Below are 22,570 nucleotides of genomic sequence, written 5' to 3'. Positions count from 1 at the left end.
GCTCTCTGATTGGCTAATGGACATATCGCTCAGAGGTGGACCGTTTCATGTGAAAGATCGGCTGTTTTTCGTTTTAAAGGTTGATTGAAGCTTTACAAACATTCACAAGCGTACAATTCTGAACGACACTGTTCGAGATTATGCTTAACAATGACAAAAACATTAGCAAGTGTAGACCTTTTTTACAGTTAAAGCCGGAAAGTGGGTGAAGTCTATTCTGTAACCTACGCCTCTGATTGGCTCTGACGTCATGAAGTGGGCGTGAGCTTCAGGGACATCAACAAAGAGAGCAAAGGAGAAAGGAGAGAGAAGACGAGAAGGAGTAACACCAAACGATACGGCCGAAGACAACAGATATGAGGATTTAATTTGCACAACAGGTAGAGTACACATTTAAAAACATACTTTTTAAAAACTCATTGTAACATCACCTAGATTTGCTAATCTTGTGAACTAAACTTGCCTTGGTTTATGCTAACAATTGACTGGAAATAGAAGGAACACAGCTGATTAGATTGAACGGTCGACAAAGGGACAGTAATATAAATATTAATGAACCAAAGCAATATTTTGTCGAAAATTATTAACTTGCCTCCTTATCAAGTTATTTTTTTTCTTCAATGTCACAATTTTCGAATAAACAATAGGGCTGTTTGAAATGGTATTTAAGGGGATTTTCTAGTTTCACTCTTTATGAGGAAATAGTGGCACTTAAAGCAAGTGTTTCCTTTAAGTTGTCGTTGTTTTTGGGATGAAATAAAGCACATTTAAGCGACTTTACACGAAGAATTTCCTGGCTACAGGCGGAGATGTTTTTCTTGTCTGTTGTTGTTGGTTTCCCTTGGATTCATCTCCTGTTTTAAAGCAGATATTATATACACGGTTAAAAACCCATTGAGGAACAAGCACAGATATGTTTGGGGATCTGGTGCATAAGTACTTTACTTTTATCAATAAAAATACATCTTATTTTGATAAATTGATTGTACAGTACAATAAAAAGGCCTGAGGAATGAAAAATAACCAGCCCCTCCCCCGCTCCTCTCAGAGAGGATTTAAACGCTAGCTCGATGCTATTGACGTTAGCTCCGTCGACTAGCTTCAGCTTAAACGATAAAAAAGAGCATATAAAGCCTTGTAGGTTATATTTTAGTGTGTTTTAGGTTGTTTATTAACAGGCAGAACCTTTGATAAGCAGTTGTTTTTTCGGTCAGAGCAAAAGGGGAAGGCGTCTACCTCAGGAAATCTGACACCGAAGCCCAGCTGAGGGAAGTGGGCGGCGCTCCAAGCTATGACCCCTGTTTGGGCACACAGCAAATGTAGGCCAGGGATATGCATTGTATATAAGCATATAAGAATATCATATAATAACAACACATTGACAGAGAGGAAAATTATGGACTCAAAAAACACAAGATTCTAGGTACTAGATGATAGTTATATTGTGCTCTGTGAAATGTTAAACCCAAAGGAGAAGGTTTTTTTTTGCTTGGAAACAACTCTTCATAATAACAATTTAACTGTATAAGTTTAGAAATTCATTGTTTGATTTCCAAATACCCTTAAACATCTCGAACCACATTCAGCGTCCACTATGAGGCCTTGGGGGTGTTTTGTTTTGCAAGATTTACAGCCTGCACAAAACCTGAATCGAGTGTCTTATTTCCTGTTTTGCAGTAAACAAAAATACTGTGCTGAAAAAACGAGATCCCCTGCTCCAGTGCCGGCTGAGACATGGACGCATACAAGCTGATGAAGGATCTGAGGCTGAACTATGAGCAGGAAGTTCATTACCTCCCCAAGGAGGCGGGACTGAGCCTCATTGAATCCACAACACAGGTGAGAGAATTACAACATAATCACCCTCATACAGTCTCCAAATTAGTTGTTTTAGTTTAGCAAATGACCCTTAAATCCATTAAGCACATTTGTTATAAAATGCCATATATATCTGTCTGTCATGCTTTTCTAGCAGGCTAAGCATTTCTTCCAATAACCTCGGCCAATAGTAACCATCAGTGTTGTGACAGATGAACCAGGTGATTGAACATCATGTCTTTGCAGGACGACAGTCGAATCTCGGCCAAGTGCAGAGATGCCAAAGTGGAGGACCTGTGGAGTCTCACAAGCTTCTTCGGTTATAGCACGCAGACCTTCGTCCTGGCTGTTAACCTGCTGGACAGATTCCTGGCCATGATGAGGGTATGAAATGCACCAGACATAGGACAGCTCATGTTTTTAAAATTCTGCTGCCTGAAACCTCTGCAGCGTCAATTTTCAGCAATATGGAAGAAAACAAGTGAATAAATAAATAATATTCAGGTTCTTAAACAGTTTCTTGCTTGTGTATCCACCTCAGATCCAGCCAAAGCACCTCTCCTGCGTCAGTCTCAGCTGCCTCCAAATGGCGGCCAAAGTGACGGAGGAGGAGTGCAACGTGACGCCAAGCGACGAGCTCATCCGCATCGGACAGTGCAGGTTCACCGTGTCCGACCTCAGCCGCATGGAGAAGATCGTCTCGGAGAAGCTCAACTTCAAATCCAAAGCCATCACTGCCTTAACCTTCCTACACCTGTACCACCAGATCACTCTTTCACACTGCACTGAAAGGTAAGACCAAGACACTCAGGAAATAGAGTTCTCTAAATCATCCATTTTTTGATTTGGCCTAAATAAAGTCAGTGAACTTTATTTAGTCTGCATCAAGTTTTTTTTTACTAATGACAACTTTGCTGCCCCTGTTGAAGCACATACTGGTTTAATTTCACATCCCTGAGTGTTTACATAAAATACCATTCAGAGTTCGAGTTGGTGTGCAAACAGAACGATTTTCCCAGGGTTTGATTGGAGGAGCTCCTGCGCCCTGCTGCTTGTTTGTCACAGTAGCTCCACCTGATGTAGGGCAGCAGTCAGCTATCAGCCAACTGGGTCTGAGTGAGATAAGATTTGGCCTGGCAGAAATCTCTCACACTTATGTAACCCTGGCACAGTGTGTTGTTTTGATAATGCTCAGCTGATGTTTAGTTTCAAACTTCACACATACAGGTTATGTCACAGCTTTTAGCCGTCTCAAAAATCCTTAAACAAGAAAACGGTTTCTTATTTCTATACGTAACCAGTCTTGAAAATACGTCTGCTTGTCTGAGAACTCACCTGAACATGTTTGTGTTTTTCTGTGTGAACAGGAAAGAGACTCTAAACCTGGAGAAGCTGGAGGCTCAGCTCAAAGCATGTCTGTGCAGAATCTCCTTCTCTAAAGCAAAGGTAAGAATTCAGTGCATGTCTCAAAGGTCACACTGGATTAGAGCTGCTCGGCAGTCTAATGACACGCTCGGAAATTAGTTATGTTATGTCATTGTTTAAAAACTGCACAGAGGCTGTGGTAAAATGTTAAACCTGTATTTGTTTGTGCCACCCTTAACCTCTGTCTGTCTGCTTGTCCATCCAGCCGTCCGTCCTCGCCCTGTCTCTCCTGAGGCAGGAGACCGAAGCGGGCCAGTCTGAGGACATGTTGGAGATAGCCTATCACATCCAAAGACACCTCAAGGTAAACACTCCACAACAACACAACCAGGTAGGGAGAGTCACAGCTGGTGAATCCTGATGGAATAAAAAGAAAGATTCCTTTTCCCATAACTGAGGCGACCACAGCAGCTCAGAGGGAATCGATTTCAGAGGAAAACGTTTGTTTACCAGGACTAAGTGGTGTCATGAATATCTATTATTACTGTTGGTATCAGCATCAGCAGTGACCACAAATATTTGAGGGATTACAAGATCATTTACACGACAAACAATTTCATAAGCATGCAGACAAACCACTTCAGAATGAAACTCTAGTTTCTGACTTAATGTGAGGGAAGTGAACGCAACATACAAATAGGTGTGGTCACATTTTGACTAGCAGCAGGCGCGGCTGTTTATTCTTAGGCCGGCTCAGGTTCAAAAAATTATTTTTTTTCAATTGACGCCCGTGGTTATGTAACCTGCTGTCGTGTTGTGACGGCTAAAAGCAACACACAAACGCAAGACTTTTAAAGGTCTATGTTCACGGTGGGATTTCGGAAATCTGCAAAACGTTTGTCCTTAAAAGTTTTTCAACAAATCTATCATCTGTTTCCCTAAAAGTATGTCTTTTCAAGATTACTTGCATTTTCCCTTTAATTTTTAAACTAAAATAATAATACTGGATTAGTTTTTTTCTGATAGAGGTATTTAAGGTTCTTAACACAGGGACATTTGTTGACAGTGCTGACACAGGGATATTTTGGTCCTCGGGTGTTTGTCTTTCAAACCCTTCCAGCCACAGACACTTGACCCCTCAGGTGTTACATGACCAGCTGATCAGGTTTCAGAACAAACCTACAGACGCTGTTTTAACCTGGTTTCACTTCACCTCATGACCTGGAAAAAGAAACCAGGTCTTCATTTACAGGAACATAGTGTGTTAAGTAACTAGGTTATTTTAAATACACTATCAGTCGGTGTACAGGGCAGGCGGCCAAGCGGCTAAACTGAACGCCTGTGTGCTTTGGTTTCAGATTGCCGACAGTGAACTGCTGCTATGGAGTGAACGTGTGGCCCGCTGTCTACTGGACTACGCGTCCCCTGAATGCAGCAAACCCAACCACAAGAAGCTGCAGTGGATCGTCTCGCGGCGGACCGCCCAGAACCTGCATAGCTACCGCAGCGTCCCTGAACTGCCCACCATCCCCGAGGGCTGCTGGGATGAGAGCGAGAGGTCAGTCCTCAAAATTCACCTGAACAAGATGCTTACACTGTCGAGCCTAATTCACACTGTAGCAAAAAAACAACACTGTCAGAACCACATTCACCCACACTCAGTGAGATAATGACATGCTTAGACCCTCATAGCGAGCTATTAACACGATCTCCCCGAAGAAGATTCTGAAACTGTCCAAACCCTTAACACACCTGAACAAGATACTCATTCTGTCAGAAGGTAAACACCCTGAAGCAAGATACTTTAAAGATTGACACTTACACTGGAAAATAAATAAAAGCAAGTGCTAAAAATGCTACATTCCAGTCAAACTTAAAAAGTACCAAGTGAGAATAAAATAAGACGACACAACAAACATATTAAGAGTTTTCTGATGTACCAAAATGATGCATGACTAAACATTCAGAGCAGAAGTTCTCGATAGTGTTGCTGCAGACTCCCTTCAGTCCGAGCTCAGAGTTCTGTACTCATAAAACATAAACTTCGACAATCGGACCTTGAACTGTGTTGGATTCAGTTTCCTTCTCACTCAGATGTCAGATAGCCTTCATGTGACATCATGTGACGGCTCACAGTATGTACAATCTGCTGTAAATTCCAAAAAACTCCAATCAAGAGAGGCATTAAAGATTACAAGGAACCAGACACGCCCGCTGTGTTGCCACATAAACACACACACCTAATGTTTCCGTTTGTAACATCAACACCATTCTGACAAACACAGTGCATTGTGTAAAATCTCTTATTAGTACAAACACCAACATATTGAGATTGTTACCAAGGTGGAAATGTCCCTCAGTTCACTACGATTTACAGAGAGCAAGCCTGAGGCAACACACAAGTTCTCTTTATGTTGTAAGTACATGTCACGCACACACAGACGTCTCAGCTTGTCAGGGCCTCTCATATCTCCCAGCACTGTATGTATGTTATGATGGGAGGGCGTGCGAGCCTCCAGTCACGTCCCACTGACACAAAACATTTCCATGATGTCACAGGAGGCCAGAGTGCGTTGACTTTATGTAACTTTCTGGAGTTGTTGTGCGAGGAGAAAAGACAGAAGCAGACGCGAGACTTTTCCAGCTGATTCGAGTAAACAGAATCGAAAGCTCTGAAACATTGCTCATCATGAAACCTTGGTTTATGTTTATATGCTTTTATATTAAGTCAAATTCCACCTGTGACGTCCAGAATCAGCAGATTTTTTTAATACACAGCTGAGTCAGACTTTAACTGCCATGCGTCAGGACGTGAGATCAGCTGCTATCAGACAGTAAATGTGTGTTATTGACATGATTTCTCTGCACTCTTGTACTCTGATCTCTCCCAGTGTGACAAATGTTAACAAGCTCAGTAACTTTATTTTATACATTTTAAAGCTTTATATCATTTGAAATAAGGAACCACGTGTGTCACAAAAAGACCGTCAGTCATAAAAGCACAAACTTATTTTAGGACACGTTGAAGCCTTGAACATTTAAAAAAAAAAACCTTGGCGCTTATATTTTTAAATTCAGTGAAATATTTACTTTTATAAACCTGTCCTGGTTCAGATTCATGTTTAAGAGGGTTTCTAAAGTAAACACCAAGTCTACTTTACTTTGTACTTAACCCATAAAAGATGAAGTGATGTTAACAGAAACATTTAACTTTTTATGCCACACAGCGATCACATTGTATATGAGCGGTTTAGCTTTGTAGTTTTATTTCAACATGATCAATTCTAACTTTTCCCCAAAGCACATTTTAAAGAGATTTAAATCAACTCAAATAAAGTTTTAAACCTTCTAAGTTTTAGACTTTTTACATCATAATTAAAACATTTTAAGGCCTTTAAATTTTAGACTTTTAAAGGCATGGACAAACATTGTTCCTAAAAGATATTTGAAAACTCAAGTAGGATGGTCATGATACCAGAAAGGGAATAATATACCACGTCCACCAAAATAGAAGTCCTACGGACCCAGTATTGTTTAATTTATTGTTTGAGTACCAAAAAAAGCAGCACACTGTCTTAATTTCACACATGCATCGGCAACCTTGCATTGCTAACATATTAGTGTGATGAAGACGGAGCGATCTTTCGGTTCAAAATGTGACCGATAATCTTGGTTTTTATGATAATGTTAACGATTAAAACTAAAATAACAGACTGTATTATTTTTTAAAACATGGCATCAAACTCCAGTGTAGTAACCGTGTGTCTCTGGTTGTGTTTCCACAGTGAGGATTCATGCGAGGATATGATGAGTTCAGGCGAGGAGTCCCTCAGCAGCTCTCCGGGCAGCGACGCCGAAGGACCCTACTTCCCCCTGCACCTCCACCGCCAAAAACACCGCCAACACCTCCACGTCTGAAGCCTCTGCTGCCACCATGTGCCTCACCACCTCCACCCTCTCACTTCTTTACCCTTAAAAAAAAAAACCCGTCCTTTTTAAATTATTCTTTTAATTCGCTCTGGTGCTGCTGGTGGGGAATCGCACAAAACAGCTGAGCAGCTCCCCCGGGACTCTTCCTGGTAGATTTAGATTTTTTAGTTTGTAGACGTGTCGGTGCATGTTGAGATGTCACATTCCACGACGACCATTAGATAAAAATTCAGTTGACTTGGCTGCGGCGTCGGGTCTTCACGGTGCAGAGTGGAGTCAGATATGAGGAAACTCTCAAGACTCCGATGTGAGATCAGAAACGGTTCTTGTTGTCAACAAGAAAAAAAGAGGCTAAAATGTGATTATTTATCAGAATGTTTTTGACTGTTATTAATCTTAAGACTGTTTTTAGTAAGAGTGAGGAGGAGTTCTTTTCTGATGCACAGAACACGAGAGCAGCTGTGGTCATGTATCGTGGCCTGTTATTCTTGGTTAATGACTCCAGTGTGATCTAGACTTCATTAGTCTGCATGGGACCTGCATAAATTCTAGACTCCATCAGGTCTTGTGGGGTCTCTTGATCTATGTTTTTGGTCTTTAATACCCAGGGAACATTTCAAAATGAACATGCGTATTCTGAGAGGGAGATGCATCTCTAGAGATGACTGATCACAGCTGCTCTCTTCTTTTAAAAAAAGATTCATTTGCACAGTTTTCTTTTCAACTCATTTCAAGTGTTAAATGGGCAGACTGGAGATTTGAGTTTGAGTCTGAAGGGAATCAAAGATCAAGGCAACCCTTTCAAAGTGCCTTGCTTAAAGGCAGTGAAGACAGATCTGACACCTTTCCCCTCAGATTCAAACCCTGCTCACACCGCGGGGTGTTCAGATATACAAAATATTTAACAAGTGTGTGTTTGTGGATGTGTGTGTGTATGACTCTGGTTATAAAAGTCAAAGTTGCCAACTTTAGGATGTAGCGTAAAAAAAAAAAAAAAAAAGTTTGGTTCGGAGAGGATGTTGTTCTGAAAGAAATAATGCTGACTGTGTCAAAAAAAGCTAAAAATGACAAAAATGTTAATATAAAAACATGTAAAACTGTAAATGATGTACACAAAAATCTGTTAATAGTTCTCTGTAGATATTAAGTTATTTATTCTGTTTTTGTCACCTGTACTGAAACCAGAAAATCTGATAAAAAATATTGTTTTTTAAATGCTTTGTCTTCGCTCTTTTTCTTCACCATGCTTAAAAAAAACACCCAGCTGCTTGGATATTAAATCATGTATTCACCTTTATTATTTTGGATAATTTATAGGACATTAAGTTATGGGTCTGGTGTTTTAAGGAACGCTCCCCTTAAGTTGGAATTTTGACTTGGAAACTCAGCAACTTGTGTAGTCAGAAAGGAAATCCAAGATGGCCGTTACGTGCATCAACAGTACCATTTAAGCTGTAACTATTTTGTTTATTTGCACATGTTGCAATGTTATTTTTTACGTGCAAACTATCATAGTGTGATGTCAACATCAGGTATTAGTTAACAAAGCAAAGGTACCCCTGGAGGCGTCCATGTTACTTGTCTAACCTGCAACTGGAACGTGGTCAACTCTGCGTCGAGATCCAATAAAACTGATCACAGCTTTCTTTAAGTCATAAGTGAGAACTCAGGTTGTCTTGAGTTTCAACTTTGAGAAAATCAGTTGTGTGTATAAAAAAGCAGATATAGAAAATAATTTCTCAGTGAGTGAGGTGTACTTTCATTTATCAGTTCAACACAATCTAGCCATTTCTGAGAAATAGAACGGGCCCGTTTCTGAAAGATGGTTCAACAAACCCTCAGTCTAACCCTGAGCTCTGAGTTGATTTGCTCTCAGGTGGGAAACTGAGTTTTCGGTTCCAGATCAGCAGATTTGAATTAGTTAAATCAACTCTGAGTAGGTCCACTCGGTGTTCAGCGCGATAAAAGCCAACATGACTGGAGCCCCGATACTACGATTCACCATGGCAACAGGTTACAAAAAAAGAGATCCTCCTACTTTAACCTTAACCACCTCGAAATATATCAATATCTTCACGTGGCCATAGGCTACGGCGAATATGAGCAGGTTTTAAGAAGGGAAAAAAAGTAACACTGCTGCAGCGGCAAAGGAGAGAAAAGAGGTGTAAGAGAAAACAGCTGCTCACAAAGTCTATTAATTTAATATTTAATCAGAATTATAATATTGCAGGTCAAAACTGATGGAATGGTAGGCTATTAAACCTATACAATTTATTTTCATTAAGATGTAATCCAGCAGAAGAAAATCGACTTTTAAACAGCTCCAAATTAAATATAATAACATAATAGGCTCATATAGATTTAAAGTTAACTTTTTTCAGAGTTTATTTGAATGTGCATTAACTTTATCCTCAACATAAAGCTCTATTCACACACATAGTCTAAATGTCCTCTCACCTTTATCCTGTTTAGTTTATTAATCAACCCTAATTAAAATAACATCTCCCGATGTAAATGTAGGCTAATTCCCTACGGAGTAATGCAGCCCCTTCATACCGAGGATCGACTAAAAGACGCCATGTTCGATAAAATAGTTTGTTTTATACGCTGTAGTAGGCTATTGCCACCCTAACATATCATATTAAAACAACCTGGATTTTTATTCAGACATCCGGTGAATCTTCACTGACACGGCGTGATACGGACTGAATGAAAGAATGAGGAAATGAAACGGCGTTTCTGGCTCTGAAAGAGGGAGGAGACCGAGAGAAACTCAGGGATCATTGAAGAAAACCTGCTCCCGACCAGGTTAGGTTCACAGACTCAGTTACCGTAGTAACTGACTCAGAGGTAAAGTAAACTCACCCTCTGAAACGGGTTTGAGTGATCTCTTCTGAAACGGAATACCCAGAGTTTCCCTCATTTCAGAGTTAACTGACTCAGAGTTTACACAAAACCTTCTTTCAGAAACGGGCCCCTGGTGAAGGGAAGCAACATCCACACACACATATACACACAAACCAGAAAATAGGTTCATACTGATTTAAGCAATTCATTTTTCTGAATACAGAAATTCCTTTCATTGTGTTATTTACGGTACTTCGAGAAATTTGACATGAAAACGTATTTCCATCTTTTGATTTACTGAAGCATATCAGGTTATTGTTGGACAACAGCCTGGTTCACAATCATCTGACTCAAACATCTCCAGTTTACCACAGCAGAAAGAAAACAGTTACTGAGCTCAGACTACAGGAGCCTTAAAGGACCAATCTGTAAGATATCCACCGAAATAAATCATTAAGTGACCTTACTATATCATCAGACATTAAGGAAATATGATATGTTGAAGTGCTGACTTCTCTGACAACAACAATCCTGAAGGGTCTGTTTTTGTGTGAACCAGAGAAGGTAGACTGTTTCAAGGCCCCCCCACATGGCCGTTTTGGACACCCCTGGGTTTGCCAAGCAAAACGGTAAACCAGCAGGTGTTGCAGCGATGGTAGAGTGGAAGAGAACTGGTTCCGATTCCGCACTTTTAATACCTGTTTTTTCATTGAAGAAGTGCACTGCGTCTTATACACCGGTGTGACCAATATATCGGTATAAAATGCACAAACACACGCCGCAATATTTACCATGAGTGCAGCCCATCAAGCCCCATCAGCCCATCTTTAACATGGTTTTTTTCCTTCATTAGGTTATAATCACGTACAGTATATAAAGAATACGGTGGTGTATTGTTCCCTAAATAAACCTTGTGGAGCATCCATATATCTTTAACTCCTAAACACCTCACATGTTTGATGTTATCAGGGCCGAGTCTGCATGCTGTTTGGTGAACTGAAAAGCCCTCTCATGACCAGATAATCTCAGCCTGATGTCAGTACAGCCCGAGGTCCCACACCAGATTTCTACACCCGACAAACAGTAAGGGGGATGAAACAGATTTAAATCCACCCAAAACTCTTGTAGTCTGAGCTCAGCTTACTGTAATGTTTTCTCATTACCAAGAACTGAAAAAAACAACAACTCCTGAGCAGTTCCTTCTTTAATGCAAGTCTAGTTTTTTTACATTATTTAGAGACTGCTTTTCTATCTTTACATTGATTTGAAAGCTCCTCTGTCCTTTTAGGTGTTAGAATTTCCAGCTGTGTCCCTGTTTGAGTTCCTGCTGAACTCCAGTCCATTTATTTATCCTTTTCCACACTTCTAACTTTACGACACAGTGTTGTAAATGTTAAACAGAAATCGTGGAAACATCAGCGCACACATTCAGGGTATCACCATAACACTCAGGAGACACGACCACAAAACAAAAGATAATAAATTCGGCTGAATCCTACCAAACCAGTCTGCAGTCAGTCCTTTTCAGCCTCCAGATGTTCTTCATGTGATTCTTTCAAAAATGTTTCCAAAAATATTACCTCCAGGTTAATATCCAGTGTGCAAGTTCAGGTTGTCAGGTACAATCCCAGTGAAGAAAACCATCATACATCCATTTTAAAGGCAGCTGAAGACACCAGGAATCAAACCTTCCTTGACCTGAAATCAAACAACAAGTATTCCAAACGAAAATAAACTCCACCACTGAATCAGAATCCCATCCGAGACGTCTTCTTCTTCTTCGGTTGCGACGCCTGCGAAGGCCCCAGTCGCCCCTGTGAACTCTGGGAGAAGGTCCGAGACTGGGACCAGGCGGAGGAGTCCTGAGACAAGTTCGCCCTGAAGCTTTCCTGAGAGAGAAACTGGGAGCCGTGGGGCTGAAAGTAGGAGGAGGCTACAGGTGGAGGAGCGGGGTGCAGGCTGCTCCCCTCATCTAGGTAGAAACTATCATGCTGCGAGGGCTCAATCTGGAAACAAAAATGCAGAAATTTATTACAGTGTAACAGTGTGTAAGAAAATACACTGGGTCACTGATATTATGCTGTTGTGTGATTTAGTGAAGAATACAAAGAAGCAGAGATGGTGGAGTGCTGCAGTGACAACTCAGTGTAACAAGGGGTTCAATTGTTTCATTCACATAATGCATACAGAATATTTTACGGGTAAATTGCATGAAGCTGTTCGTTTGAAACTATTAGTTGTGGTCTACAGTACACAACCTAGATTAGTTCAGAGTAATAAATCCCGAGATAGTGACTCATCTGTGAGGCACTGAAAAAACAAAAAACCATGTTCTGCCTTACCTGTGGTGCAAACAGAGATTTGAGGACGTCCTCTGCTGGACGTTTGTTCTTCCTCTGACTGGTCGTTGTGGAGTTCAGTCTTGATGTCTGGGGTTGGTTGAGAGTGAGGATGCGGGAGCTTCTTGGAGTACGCTGCTCATCTGGTTTCTCTCTGACACTTTGAGGTGTAGCCGGAACCGGACTGTCAGTTTGCAAAGTGGAGCTCAGTCTCGATGTCTGGGGTTGGGTAAGGGAGCTGCCGGGAGTCTGCTGTTCATCTGGTTTCTCTCTAATACTTTGAGGTGTAGCAGGAACTGGACCGTCAGTTTGTGAGATGGAGTTCAGTGTCTGGGGCTGGGTGAGAGTGAGGGCGAGGGAGCTTCTGGGAGTCCGCTGCTCATCTGGTTTATCTCTGAAACTTTGAGGTGTACCAGGATCCGGACCGTCAGTTAGCATTATGGAGGGTGTTGTGGCTCTTAGTGTTCCGCTCTCCTTAATTCCCTCTGACTGGGACTTGATGGACTCTGGTTCTGACAAAGCTTCCAGACTTGTCGCATAGGCCCAGCCCTGCGAATCAGAGAAGTCTGAGAGCTCTGCCTGGTAGCTCATAGACGAGGCGAAGCTCCCAGACAGCTCCATGCGCTGCCCTGAAGCTCTCTTTGCCGCCTTCTCCATCCTCCTCTTCCTCCTCAGATCTGCCACCTTCTTCTCCCTGTTGAGCCCCAAACTGTCCTCCCACCAGGCCCGCCACGCCTCCTCGCCCTGCCAGGAGAGTGTCAGGCGCTGACTCAGCTGATCCATGTAGGTGTCTGTGTCCACCGGGTCAGGAACCGGTTTTATGTCAGGAGCCGTGATGGAGTCTGAGACGGCGCTGTGAACCAGCAGTGAGCGTCTGGACATGCACGCCCTAAGATCTCGCCTCAGGCTCTGAACGCGCTCTTCTTCTGCAGAATCTCTCTCTCGATTATCTGGCGGCTGCAGGAGGCCTTCGACTGGGACTGTTAAGTGCTGTAGGCAGTGTGACCGGGGCTTCTTTTCACAATTCTTTTGCACCAATTTCATGAGCCAATGTTTCCATTTGGCAAGAGCGTTGTCACTGAGCTTTACCCGAGTCTGACCATCACCACTTAAGCTGCTCGAGCCGACTGTTTCCGTGATGCTTTCAGGCTTCTCCAGATTATTTTCACCACTGTTTCCTTCTTCGGCCTCCTTATCAAACCCATTTCTTTGATCTGGCTCTGGTTCATCATTGACAACAACCTGCAGCTTCAACCGCATCAGTTTTCGATTTTTCCGCCCTCCTGACACTGAATCCTCAGAAGAAGAATCAGAGGATTCTTGTTGTTTTCTCTCTGGTGTTTCATTTACAAACATGTTCACAATTGCAGCCTGAGTCGGCTCGATTACATCCTCATCGCTCGACGTTTCCGACGCGACCTGCTTAGAACCTGCTGCTGTTTTTCTCCCTGGTGTTGTGGCCTCCTTTAGAGGTTGTTGTGGGAGTTTGTTGGATAAAGGTTTGTCCTCTGCTGCTGGAGGTGTAGACATGTCTGGCTGCTCTGGCTCGAGAATCTGATAGAAAATATCTCCTGCTTCTGTAAGCTGTATGATACAAAGGCGCTCTTCAGCACCTGCTTCTTTTCCTCCTTTCATCTGGATACAAGTCAGACCTGCAAACAAAACAAAAATCCGCCATATCATATATGTGCGTTTGTTTCTTCAATCAGGCCACGTTTCATGGAAATTTCTGGTGACTCTTTAAATCTAGGCCCCATTTAAGCCTTGTTTTTGGGTCTAAATGACAAATAAGTACAAAAAGTTTTGGCATTGTTCAGTGAATAGCTTCAAGCGGCTGCTGCAGGATAGACTGTAATGGCCACAAAGATCAAGGGCAAAAGTGGAAAATAAGACCAATTACAAGCTCAAAAACAGTTAATTATGCAGAACATGGGAGTTGCTGCCTCGATTTTTCCCCGTTTTATAAATTGGGACGGCTGAGTAGTGTCTCTCTCGCGCTAATAAACAAACACTGGAACACAAACCTGCTGCAGGCGATGACAATCTGTTGGTTGCGAATTCACAGCGGTGAGGGATCTGGACAGGAAGGTGTTTCAGGCTGTCTCTGGGTCTTAGCAGAGACTGAGGAGGACCATGACTGGAAGAAGCCTCCGCTCTGCCTCCTGAACACAAACAAAAACAAATACAGAGGGAAAGGTCACACATTAAGATGAAAAGCCAAATCAAATCTAAATGAACTGCACGATCACAGCCCCCCTGCACACTGACCTGAGTACTGCAGCAGTGTGATTTCCTGAGAACTGTGAGAGCCCAACAGAACTTTGGTGGTCACAGCCCCGCCCCCCGCTGATTCAGAGGAGGCGGAGCCAGGAATAAGGTGACAAAACATGGGCGGGGACTGCATATAGTGATCCCACTTCAGCATGGGGACCCCAGGGAAACGTTCGTCCATGATGTAGGCTGAATACTGAGAGAGGAGGTGCAGTCAGTTGTGCAGGATGGTGTCTACACAGAACTTCAGAAGATGAAGATGTGCTGCTTTCCATAACAATCATCTATTCATCGTCAAAACATCATTATCAAGTTTGTCTGACTTATTGACACAGATGTACTTGATGGTTATAACTTCATAGCTCAAGAAAAACAGGATGTATGATCAGCAACTTTTAACACCAGATACACATCTGATTTTAAATCTTCTGCCCCCGCCTTTATTTTAGAGTTCTTTCATATGAAACTACAATTACTTTCAGCAGGCAACTTCATGCAACCAGACGATGCCCAAAGTGATTACACGTGTTTATGACAATACATTCAGCAGATGTTCTATTATTTCAGTCAGGACCACCCAGCATTGTTATGTATGCATCCATGATAAACGTCCAGCTCGAATTGAAAAGATGCAAGTTTGGGATGTGCCTTTAGTTGAACCTAACCAACAATCCACATATCTTCAGATTCCTTACATAATAAGGAGGATGTATGCTGTATGATAAATTCTTGAAAATAATATTATTTTATTATATTTACATTACAATCTGGGTTTAAAAAATAAAAGATTTGAAAGTCTTTATGTTCTGAAGATTTGTAGTTCCAGAAAAAGTACATTATTTAAACAACTTCCTACAAATGAACAAAAGATAAACATACACCCTGACTATTTTGACCTCTAGTGGTGACACGCAAGTACCGCACCCTCCCAAAGGACAAATTCTAACCGTTATAATGAATCATTTTGACCCATTTTCCCCACGTAAAACTGGACATATTTGGTATCTTAAGAGGCATTGGGATCTGTCATACAATGTAAAATAAAGTTTTGAGTATTTGAAAAATACTTTGGGGTAAATAATAGAATGTTTGTGTGTAGTTTTGTACCTGAGTGGTGACAAGGTGGTGGAAGCAGTGAGCGTCTCCCAGATATTTGGACAGAATGAGTCTCTCCCCACTGCGACACTCTGAAGTGTTGCTGATACGAAACAGTGTGTGACCCACGAAAGGACTTCCCTGGAGCGACCGAGGAGGGAGGTATAAGGAGGAGAACAAAAAAATAAAGATAGAGGGAATTTAGTTAATATCAAGACCAGAACCACATCACGACAACCGTTACATGACCCACAAACTGGTCTCACCCTGATGTCAGTGAGCTCCACCCCGGTCCTGTCTGCGTACAGCATCACCCTCGGGTGGGCGGAGAACTCGCACCATCGCCATGCTGACTTAGCGTTAAAGTACAGGTTGCTGTCTTCCTCCCGGACCTTCTGCATCCTGATGGGGCAGAGGTTCTCTTTAATTGTAGCCTGACTCATGAAGGGACTTTTGACAGCTGTTTGCACATCTGGATAAATAAAATGTGACCTCACCCTCTGCCGACAGTCCACAGGTTTAGTGTGCCGCTCTCACTTGCCACCAGGACTTCACCTAAAACATGAGGACTGACGATAGATTGCAGAGAAAACGCTACTTATGCACCATTTCCTCATTTTGAATATTTATGAAAGTCGTCTTCTCATTTTGTACCCCTTACCTAACGCTGATGCATGTTGCGACCTCTTTGGTGTTGACCGCTTGCAGCAGACGAGGTTCGTTTGTTTCACTCAACCTCCAAACTCCACACAGATAATCCGACCGCACGGCAACACAACCTGCAGACAACAGACAGGCCTATCACAAAAGGTTGATCACATGACACCACACTCCTGATAAAAACTTGCAAATATGATCTTTTTTTTTTTTTTTTTTCATACTTTGGTTTAACAGGGAGACCGAGCTGATCTGTCTGACGGGGCCTTTAAGCTGGAAGCTGAACGGGCTGCTGCTGCTAGTGTCCACACAAGAGGAACCCCCTCTGTGGTTCTGCAGCTCCACTCTGTGGAAGTCTGAGGTATTGCGTTAAGAACCAGAAGCAGCAAAAACAAAAAGTAGTAAAAGCACAAACCCTAAGGTTGTCATGAAACCAGAATCTTAGATACCAAACCACATAAAAAGTCAAGATATTGATAAATATTTCAATACCACAGCAGCAAAACTACAAAACTACCTAGGCAGCCAATACTTGATGATTTCTCCTGCACACATGTCTAAATTACACAAATAAGCAGTTTTCACAGTAACTACTACTCCGGAGATTTAGCTGTTTGAGTTCACACATACAACTCCTCTGAGAAGTAACAGGAGGTTTTCAGGAGTTCTCTGCAACAGTCACCTCCTCTTCTCTAACTTTTGCTTCTTTATGATCTACTAAAAGAACTTGTGAGACCTCAGTATTTGCCCCTTGAACGTTTGAATGGACTTCCATTGTTCTCTCTCTTTGGATTGAAATATAACTGAAGATGTGTAGTTTGTAGCAGTCTACTGGAGCAATTACAAACATTGTTGTATCATTTAGTTATTTAAACCCCCAACATAGAAAAACTCAAACCAGGTTTTCTCTTTCTCTGCAGGATACTGAGGCAGTCCAGTCCCTGGTTTCTAGGGTAGATGAGGCAGCCGTGCTGGGAGTCGCTGCAGCTCTGTGAGAAGGGAACAAAGGCCAGAGCACCCCCTGTGGCTCCTTCAGAGAAAAGGAGACGGTCCCTCTGCTCCGTCAACTCCTCATGCAGAAGATCGCCGAGCAGATCAGGAGGGACAGAGTGCACAGCGTCGGACAGCAGGGCGCTGTACCTGTCCAGAGTTTCAGATGAATAAGACCTTTGACATCTGGAAAAAGAGACAGCGTGTTTTAAAAACACAAACATGAAAAACATCTGAAGATACTCAGTGAGTTGTTGTCTTTATATTATTCAAAGTTCTGTCCACTGACACTCACTTTGACAACAGTCTGTCAGGTCCACTCACATTTTTAAATTCATTATGTCGAGGAACTTTTTCACTTTCCACATGTGGACTGAATCCTTATGATAACGCTGAAAAACAAAACAAACACACACACAAACACACATTTACACGACTCAAAACACAGTAACATTAATAATGTCACCTGTTTCAACACTGAACTAAGGCCAAATACTAAAATTCTGGTGATGTTTGGATTCTGATGTTTGTCTGGTTTTTGTTTGGTTGTTGTTGGTTGGGTCTCTCTTTCATAGGTTGCGTTTTTGTTGTTGTTATTTACACTCTTGTGCTTTGTTGTTATGTTATATTCTGCATATGTCAGAGCATTTTGTATTTAAAAGTTATATACAAATAAAGATATTATTATTATAATAGAAAATAGATAATGTAACAGAACAACTACAAAACAATCAGCTGTTAGGAATCTTAAAACTTATCTCACAGCTCAGTTTAAAAAGCTTCAAGAGGCTCAATGAAGACGGCATTTGTAGATTGTGTACTTTGGCTAACAAGCATTCAAACAAAACTATTTGGATACATGAAAACATAAATAAAGTCAGTTATTGTGAGCCTCACCGCTTTCCTTCCGTGTTTGAAGTAGAAGTTTTCCCCTAGAAGTTCACTAGTGCACCCAAAGGCGTCCTGACAGTGATCCATGAAGAAGTTCTGCATCTAAATAAGAAAACAATCCATTTATAATCCTTTAATTACAACTACAAACATGCTGCATCCACACAAATTATGAGGATTATAAATCAGACAGGTTTAGATTAATTTGTTACATTTATTCAGATGTGAATCACAACGTGGATAATATAAAACATCCTCACACACATCCCTTAAACCTGATTCTAAATAGTTTCTTGGAGTAATGTACTCACATGTTCTCTGAAGTCCAGTGGATTTGGAGGCGTTAAAGGCCAAAGGACAGCTGGAAAACATGTTAACAAAAATATTAAGAATCAATATAAAAATGAAAACAATGAGACTAAAAGAATGAAGGATATGTGAAGGGAATCTGAACAGTTTGAATTATTATCATTGCTCTTGGTAATAAGATACAAACAAGGGTACAATCACTTAATTCTCTGTTATCCTCTGTATCATGTCATTGATGTATTCAATCACAATTTGTCTTACCCAATTATTTCCCTCAAATTGTTCACCCAGAAAAATCAAATCAGCGTGAACTTCAAGCTTAGCAGAAAGCCTCAGCAAAGTGCCAACAGATTTAAAACATAATCTAAACAGTTAAGAGTTTTTTTTGTTCGTGAACATTGAGAAAATAATGTCATTTCAGGTGATAAATAAAGAGTCTCAGGCCTTCTTTGGCACCTAAACTACAAGTTGAACAACATTTGAGATATGAATGACCTCCATTCATTTTGGGGAGGGACTCACATTTTTTCGGGGACAGGAGGGGAATCGTTACCGGCTCAGTGTGGCGCCATGTCTCCCCTTTGACCTGATGCCTGGATATAAAGGTCCAGCTGGAGAGAGGACCAGCATGACTCTGAAACCACAAACATAACAACAGAAAAAGAAGTAAGGCAGCAGCCGCAGAGATACAGATCTCAAAAACAAACATCACCACTTGGAAAAAATAATTGAATGAAACTTTGCTCTTTTATATAAAGCCTCAGCTGATGAGACACGAGGCTTCAAAAAAAATCTAAAGTAAAGCAAAAAAACAAAATTCTTTAAAGTAAATCTTTACTTTTTTTGACTGAGCATAGTGAAATCTGACATGAGTCAATGCTTTTTCAGCAACAAAACAATTCATAACCACATTTTAGAGTCAATATTTAACTGTATTTGCCCCACAATGGGGAAAAGAGACATGTATGAACAGCTCAAAAGTTATAAAAAGGATAATATTAATCATGATAATAACTGTATTTATGTAGCAGCTTTAAAGATATACGATTACAAAGTGCTTTGACAGATGAAGCCAAGCCTGGAAGTAAGGAAGATATTAAGCAACAAGACAAATAAGTAGGTAAATAAAAGCAGTAAATGAATGTTAGAACATGATATCAGAAGGACTAGAGAAAGATAAAGGCTTTAGAGCAATACAATAAATAAAACAACAATAAACAAAAACGTTACATATTGTACTTAGACTATTGTTACACGTGGTTGATAGTTGCCTTGAATAATTAAGACATCAAACAAAAACACCGAATATTGTGATTTATACATTCAGAAAAACATGAGGGTCATTTATTAACAGGCAGCTTGCATGTAAAAGCTTCTATCATAAAAAAAATCTTTCGTAAATGCACATGCATTATTTTCCCGTGTTAGCACAAGTGATTAGCATTGAGCTAACAGCTGACCCACCTGAGCTCTCACTCGGTCGTAGCAGCCCCAGCTTCCAGCGCGGTGTTTCAGGGCTGAGTCCGGAGGTCCGCAGTTATAAAAAGAAGGAAAAAGCTGCTGTGGAAATTGGTAATCCATTTCTATACGTCCTAAAAATAATTATAGCAGCTGTGAGGCTTTCTTATTCTCTGTTTGTCGTTGTCTCTCCACTCTCACAGCGAGTCTGGAAACAAGTCTGAACATGTTGTCCTCCGGCTCGGCTAACGTTAGCTTCACGCAGTTAGCTAGCGAGCATGAATAAACACCTTTCTCCTCTTCAAATCATCATGACACGCGTCCATCAAGTCAAACTGCTGCTCGTCTTCATCAAAGGAAATAAAGTATTCCTATAAAAACCAAATATTGAGATGAAATTGTCAAAAATCCACAGTGTATCGCTTGACACGTGCTGCGTTGCGCCCACAAAACGTGAATCTCAAACTTGTTAGCAACACAACAGCGCTCAGACTTCCGGTTTCCGCTATTCAACAGACATTGTTATTATTTTTTATTTATTGAAGTTTTATAAACATACAACAGAATAATCCTACAAAATCTCGTAGAGGATAAACATACAAACGTCACAATAACAGTAAACCTTAAGACATGAAAAAAGACCAAGTTTAACAAAAGTAGTAGTAGTTAAACAAAATAACAAAAGATATTTTTTGATAAAACTACAACAACAGAAGTGTAAGCTGATAAATTATACATCGGGCATATAAAAAAGGAGAAAAACACTTGACCTAAAATATAAAAAAGTGGTCAATTAAAACAGTACAATTTGACAAGTCAGCACCGATCTTTCTTACAATCTTGCTAGAGTTCATTTTTTCAGAAATAAGAAAAACAGTTTAAAGTAATTTATGTATCAGTTGGGTTTACCTTTTCTGCTCTACCACAGAGGATATATTTACATCTAAGTAAAATAAAATGCATCATGTCAGAAACAGATTATTTTCATGATTCATATTACATTTTTTATAGGTATCAAACGATGGAATATCATTAATCTTGGGCGAAAATCAGCTTTATATATTAACACAAAATCTTTGTGACATATGACATAAAAAAAAGTGCTGTAAGGTTTCTTCTTTCTCACCAATCTCCAAAATTATTTTTTTAAGAAACACAAAAACTACTAAATGTCTTTCATCAGCAAATCAACTTAGTGGACGTTGGATGACATAAAATGGTTTATAAAAAGCTGCGTGCTGACCATAGTGTAAATATTTGCTGACATTTACAACTTGCAGTATGGTGGTTTTATTTTGAAGGCTAACTAATCATATCGGAAGTCTATCAAGCAAGAAATATAAGACTTTCAAAATAAAACCCGTACTTAAACTTAATACATTTACTCTGAGCTTTAAATCAGACATCTTCTTTCTCAGTTGACCAAATTCATTCAGGAAGTCAAAAAGAACAATTTTTTTAGATGTTTGTATATTACTGTATTGTTGTATACATCGAGAAAAATCCTTCTTTCCTCAAACCAAATGTTCTGTGGTCCATTGCTCCGAAATACATTACTTAATAGAAAATGAATGCATAGATTATAAATAATATAAATAATAAAGAAAAGAAGGGGAAAACGGCAAGTAACGGTTCATGCTTTTACTTTGACCGGAAGCAGCTCTCAGTGGTCGCGTGATCAGCTGACCGAACAGATCGGTTCGTCAGTGGCATAAGCAGCCGAAAATAAGCCGAAAAAGAGGATAATATTGGATCACATTTGCCACAGCGGCCCACTTTCACTGTAAAACCTTCCAAAAGAAGGAAATGTCCCAGTAGGACTGCTTTAGAGGTACGTAATTGTAATTTTTAACTCTGTGTTTTGGTCCCGTTAGCCGTGTTGCTAACCCGGTAGTAGCGACATTGCAGCATTTTATGGATCACAGCACAGCTAATGTTTTTTCTAATGTCCGACCATCTGTGACATGTAGCTTCATAATGGACATATGTAAAAACTACCAGTGTCTCAGGCGGTTCCGATGTTTCGGGGACTGTCCAGCAACTGAAAGCAAAATGAATGCGTCCTCAAAATATCGCTAAGCAGCTCGTTAACCTGAACGTAACATCAAGGTTAATTCATTAAGTGAAGCTCCAAATACTACATTTGGACTTTAGGATGGAGACATGTTCAATGTGTTTTATTCTTCAAACGATCACAGCTGTTTCTCGGTCTGTCTTCATGACAGGAGGACGATTCGTGACTCTCACTCTGATCTGGTTCATATGTAAATGTCTCAAGTCCTGTTGACTGTGTTTATTTGGGGAAATGATCATGTTAATTTCAGTCTCTCACTATACTATACATACAGTGCCTGCTGATGTTTCAGCTTGCTAAACATCAGCATGTCAGGATGCTAAAATGATCAGTGTTAGCCACCTTTTACTATTACATAGCTAACGACCAGAGATAAGAGGAAGATCTCCTTTATGAATCCCTCCAGGGTAAATGTTTACACTCTGTTGTTGATACATGCACACATCGGCTGAAATACACAAACAGGATCCTTTGGACATGCACTAATGGAGAGAAAGAGCACCTTAGCAGCTGGATGAACCTTTCA

The 22,570-nt window shown here is 40.8% G+C and overlaps 3 protein-coding genes across 5 annotated transcripts in view; 2 read left to right on the top strand and 1 right to left on the bottom strand.

The window, feature by feature from the left end:
- The first annotated feature begins 230 nt into the window (after positions 1–230).
- On the top strand, positions 231–8,328 carry ccng2 (cyclin G2). Its single transcript, XM_020656297.3, has 8 exons — positions 231–380; positions 1,678–1,839; positions 2,065–2,202; positions 2,360–2,610; positions 3,186–3,264; positions 3,449–3,547; positions 4,542–4,741; positions 6,969–8,328. The coding sequence occupies exons 2-8, from the start codon at positions 1,735–1,737 to the stop codon at positions 7,099–7,101; spliced, it is 1,005 nt and encodes a 334-aa protein (XP_020511953.2). The 5' UTR covers positions 231–380; positions 1,678–1,734; the 3' UTR covers positions 7,102–8,328.
- Positions 8,329–10,141: 1,813 nt separating this feature from the next.
- Positions 10,142–20,430, bottom strand: taf1c (TATA-box binding protein associated factor, RNA polymerase I subunit C). The gene is made up of 15 exons (XM_029281729.2): positions 19,977–20,430; positions 19,035–19,146; positions 18,515–18,564; positions 18,210–18,305; positions 17,637–17,704; positions 17,248–17,498; positions 16,547–16,678; positions 16,327–16,444; positions 16,163–16,234; positions 15,932–16,067; positions 15,678–15,806; positions 14,568–14,766; positions 14,324–14,461; positions 12,303–13,951; positions 10,142–11,966 (listed from the first exon to the last, which is right to left on the bottom strand). The coding sequence occupies exons 1-15, from the start codon at positions 20,091–20,093 to the stop codon at positions 11,709–11,711; spliced, it is 3,525 nt and encodes a 1,174-aa protein (XP_029137562.2). The 5' UTR covers positions 20,094–20,430; the 3' UTR covers positions 10,142–11,708.
- Positions 20,431–21,650: 1,220 nt separating this feature from the next.
- The window catches only part of LOC110000908 (WD repeat-containing protein 7), a 93,460-nt gene continuing 92,540 nt past the window's right edge, over positions 21,651–22,570 (top strand). For all 3 annotated transcript variants that reach the window (XM_020656291.3, XM_020656292.3, XM_020656290.3), the window contains exon 1: positions 21,651–21,801. The gene's annotated coding sequence lies outside the window, so the exon portion shown is untranslated. The remainder of the gene's footprint in view (positions 21,802–22,570) is intronic.

The sequence above is a fragment of the Labrus bergylta genome, chromosome 17, assembly GCF_963930695.1.
Source record: "Labrus bergylta chromosome 17, fLabBer1.1, whole genome shotgun sequence".
NCBI lineage: Eukaryota > Metazoa > Chordata > Actinopteri > Labriformes > Labridae > Labrus > Labrus bergylta.
Note: the sequence above shows the minus strand (reverse complement) of the source record. Positions and strands in the feature narration are given on the sequence as shown.

What these genes read in the sequence shown, in the direction of transcription:
- taf1c (XM_029281729.2), bottom strand. Translation starts at nt 20,093, where the DNA reads ATGGATTACCAATTTCCACAGCAGCTTTTTCCTTCTTTTTATAACTGC. An exon ending in GACATAATGAATTTAAAAAT is followed by an intron (nt 17,499 to 17,636) that starts GTGAGTGGACCT and finishes CTCTTTTTCCAG; the next exon opens with ATGTCAAAGGTCTTATTCAT. An exon ending in CTGTGGACTGTCGGCAGAGG is followed by an intron (nt 16,068 to 16,162) that starts GTGAGGTCACAT and finishes CTGCCCCATCAG; the next exon opens with GATGCAGAAGGTCCGGGAGG.
- ccng2 (XM_020656297.3), top strand. Translation starts at nt 1,735, where the DNA reads ATGGACGCATACAAGCTGATGAAGGATCTGAGGCTGAACTATGAGCAG. An exon ending in GATTCCTGGCCATGATGAGG is followed by an intron (nt 2,203 to 2,359) that starts GTATGAAATGCA and finishes TATCCACCTCAG; the next exon opens with ATCCAGCCAAAGCACCTCTC. An exon ending in TCTCCTTCTCTAAAGCAAAG is followed by an intron (nt 3,265 to 3,448) that starts GTAAGAATTCAG and finishes TTGTCCATCCAG; the next exon opens with CCGTCCGTCCTCGCCCTGTC.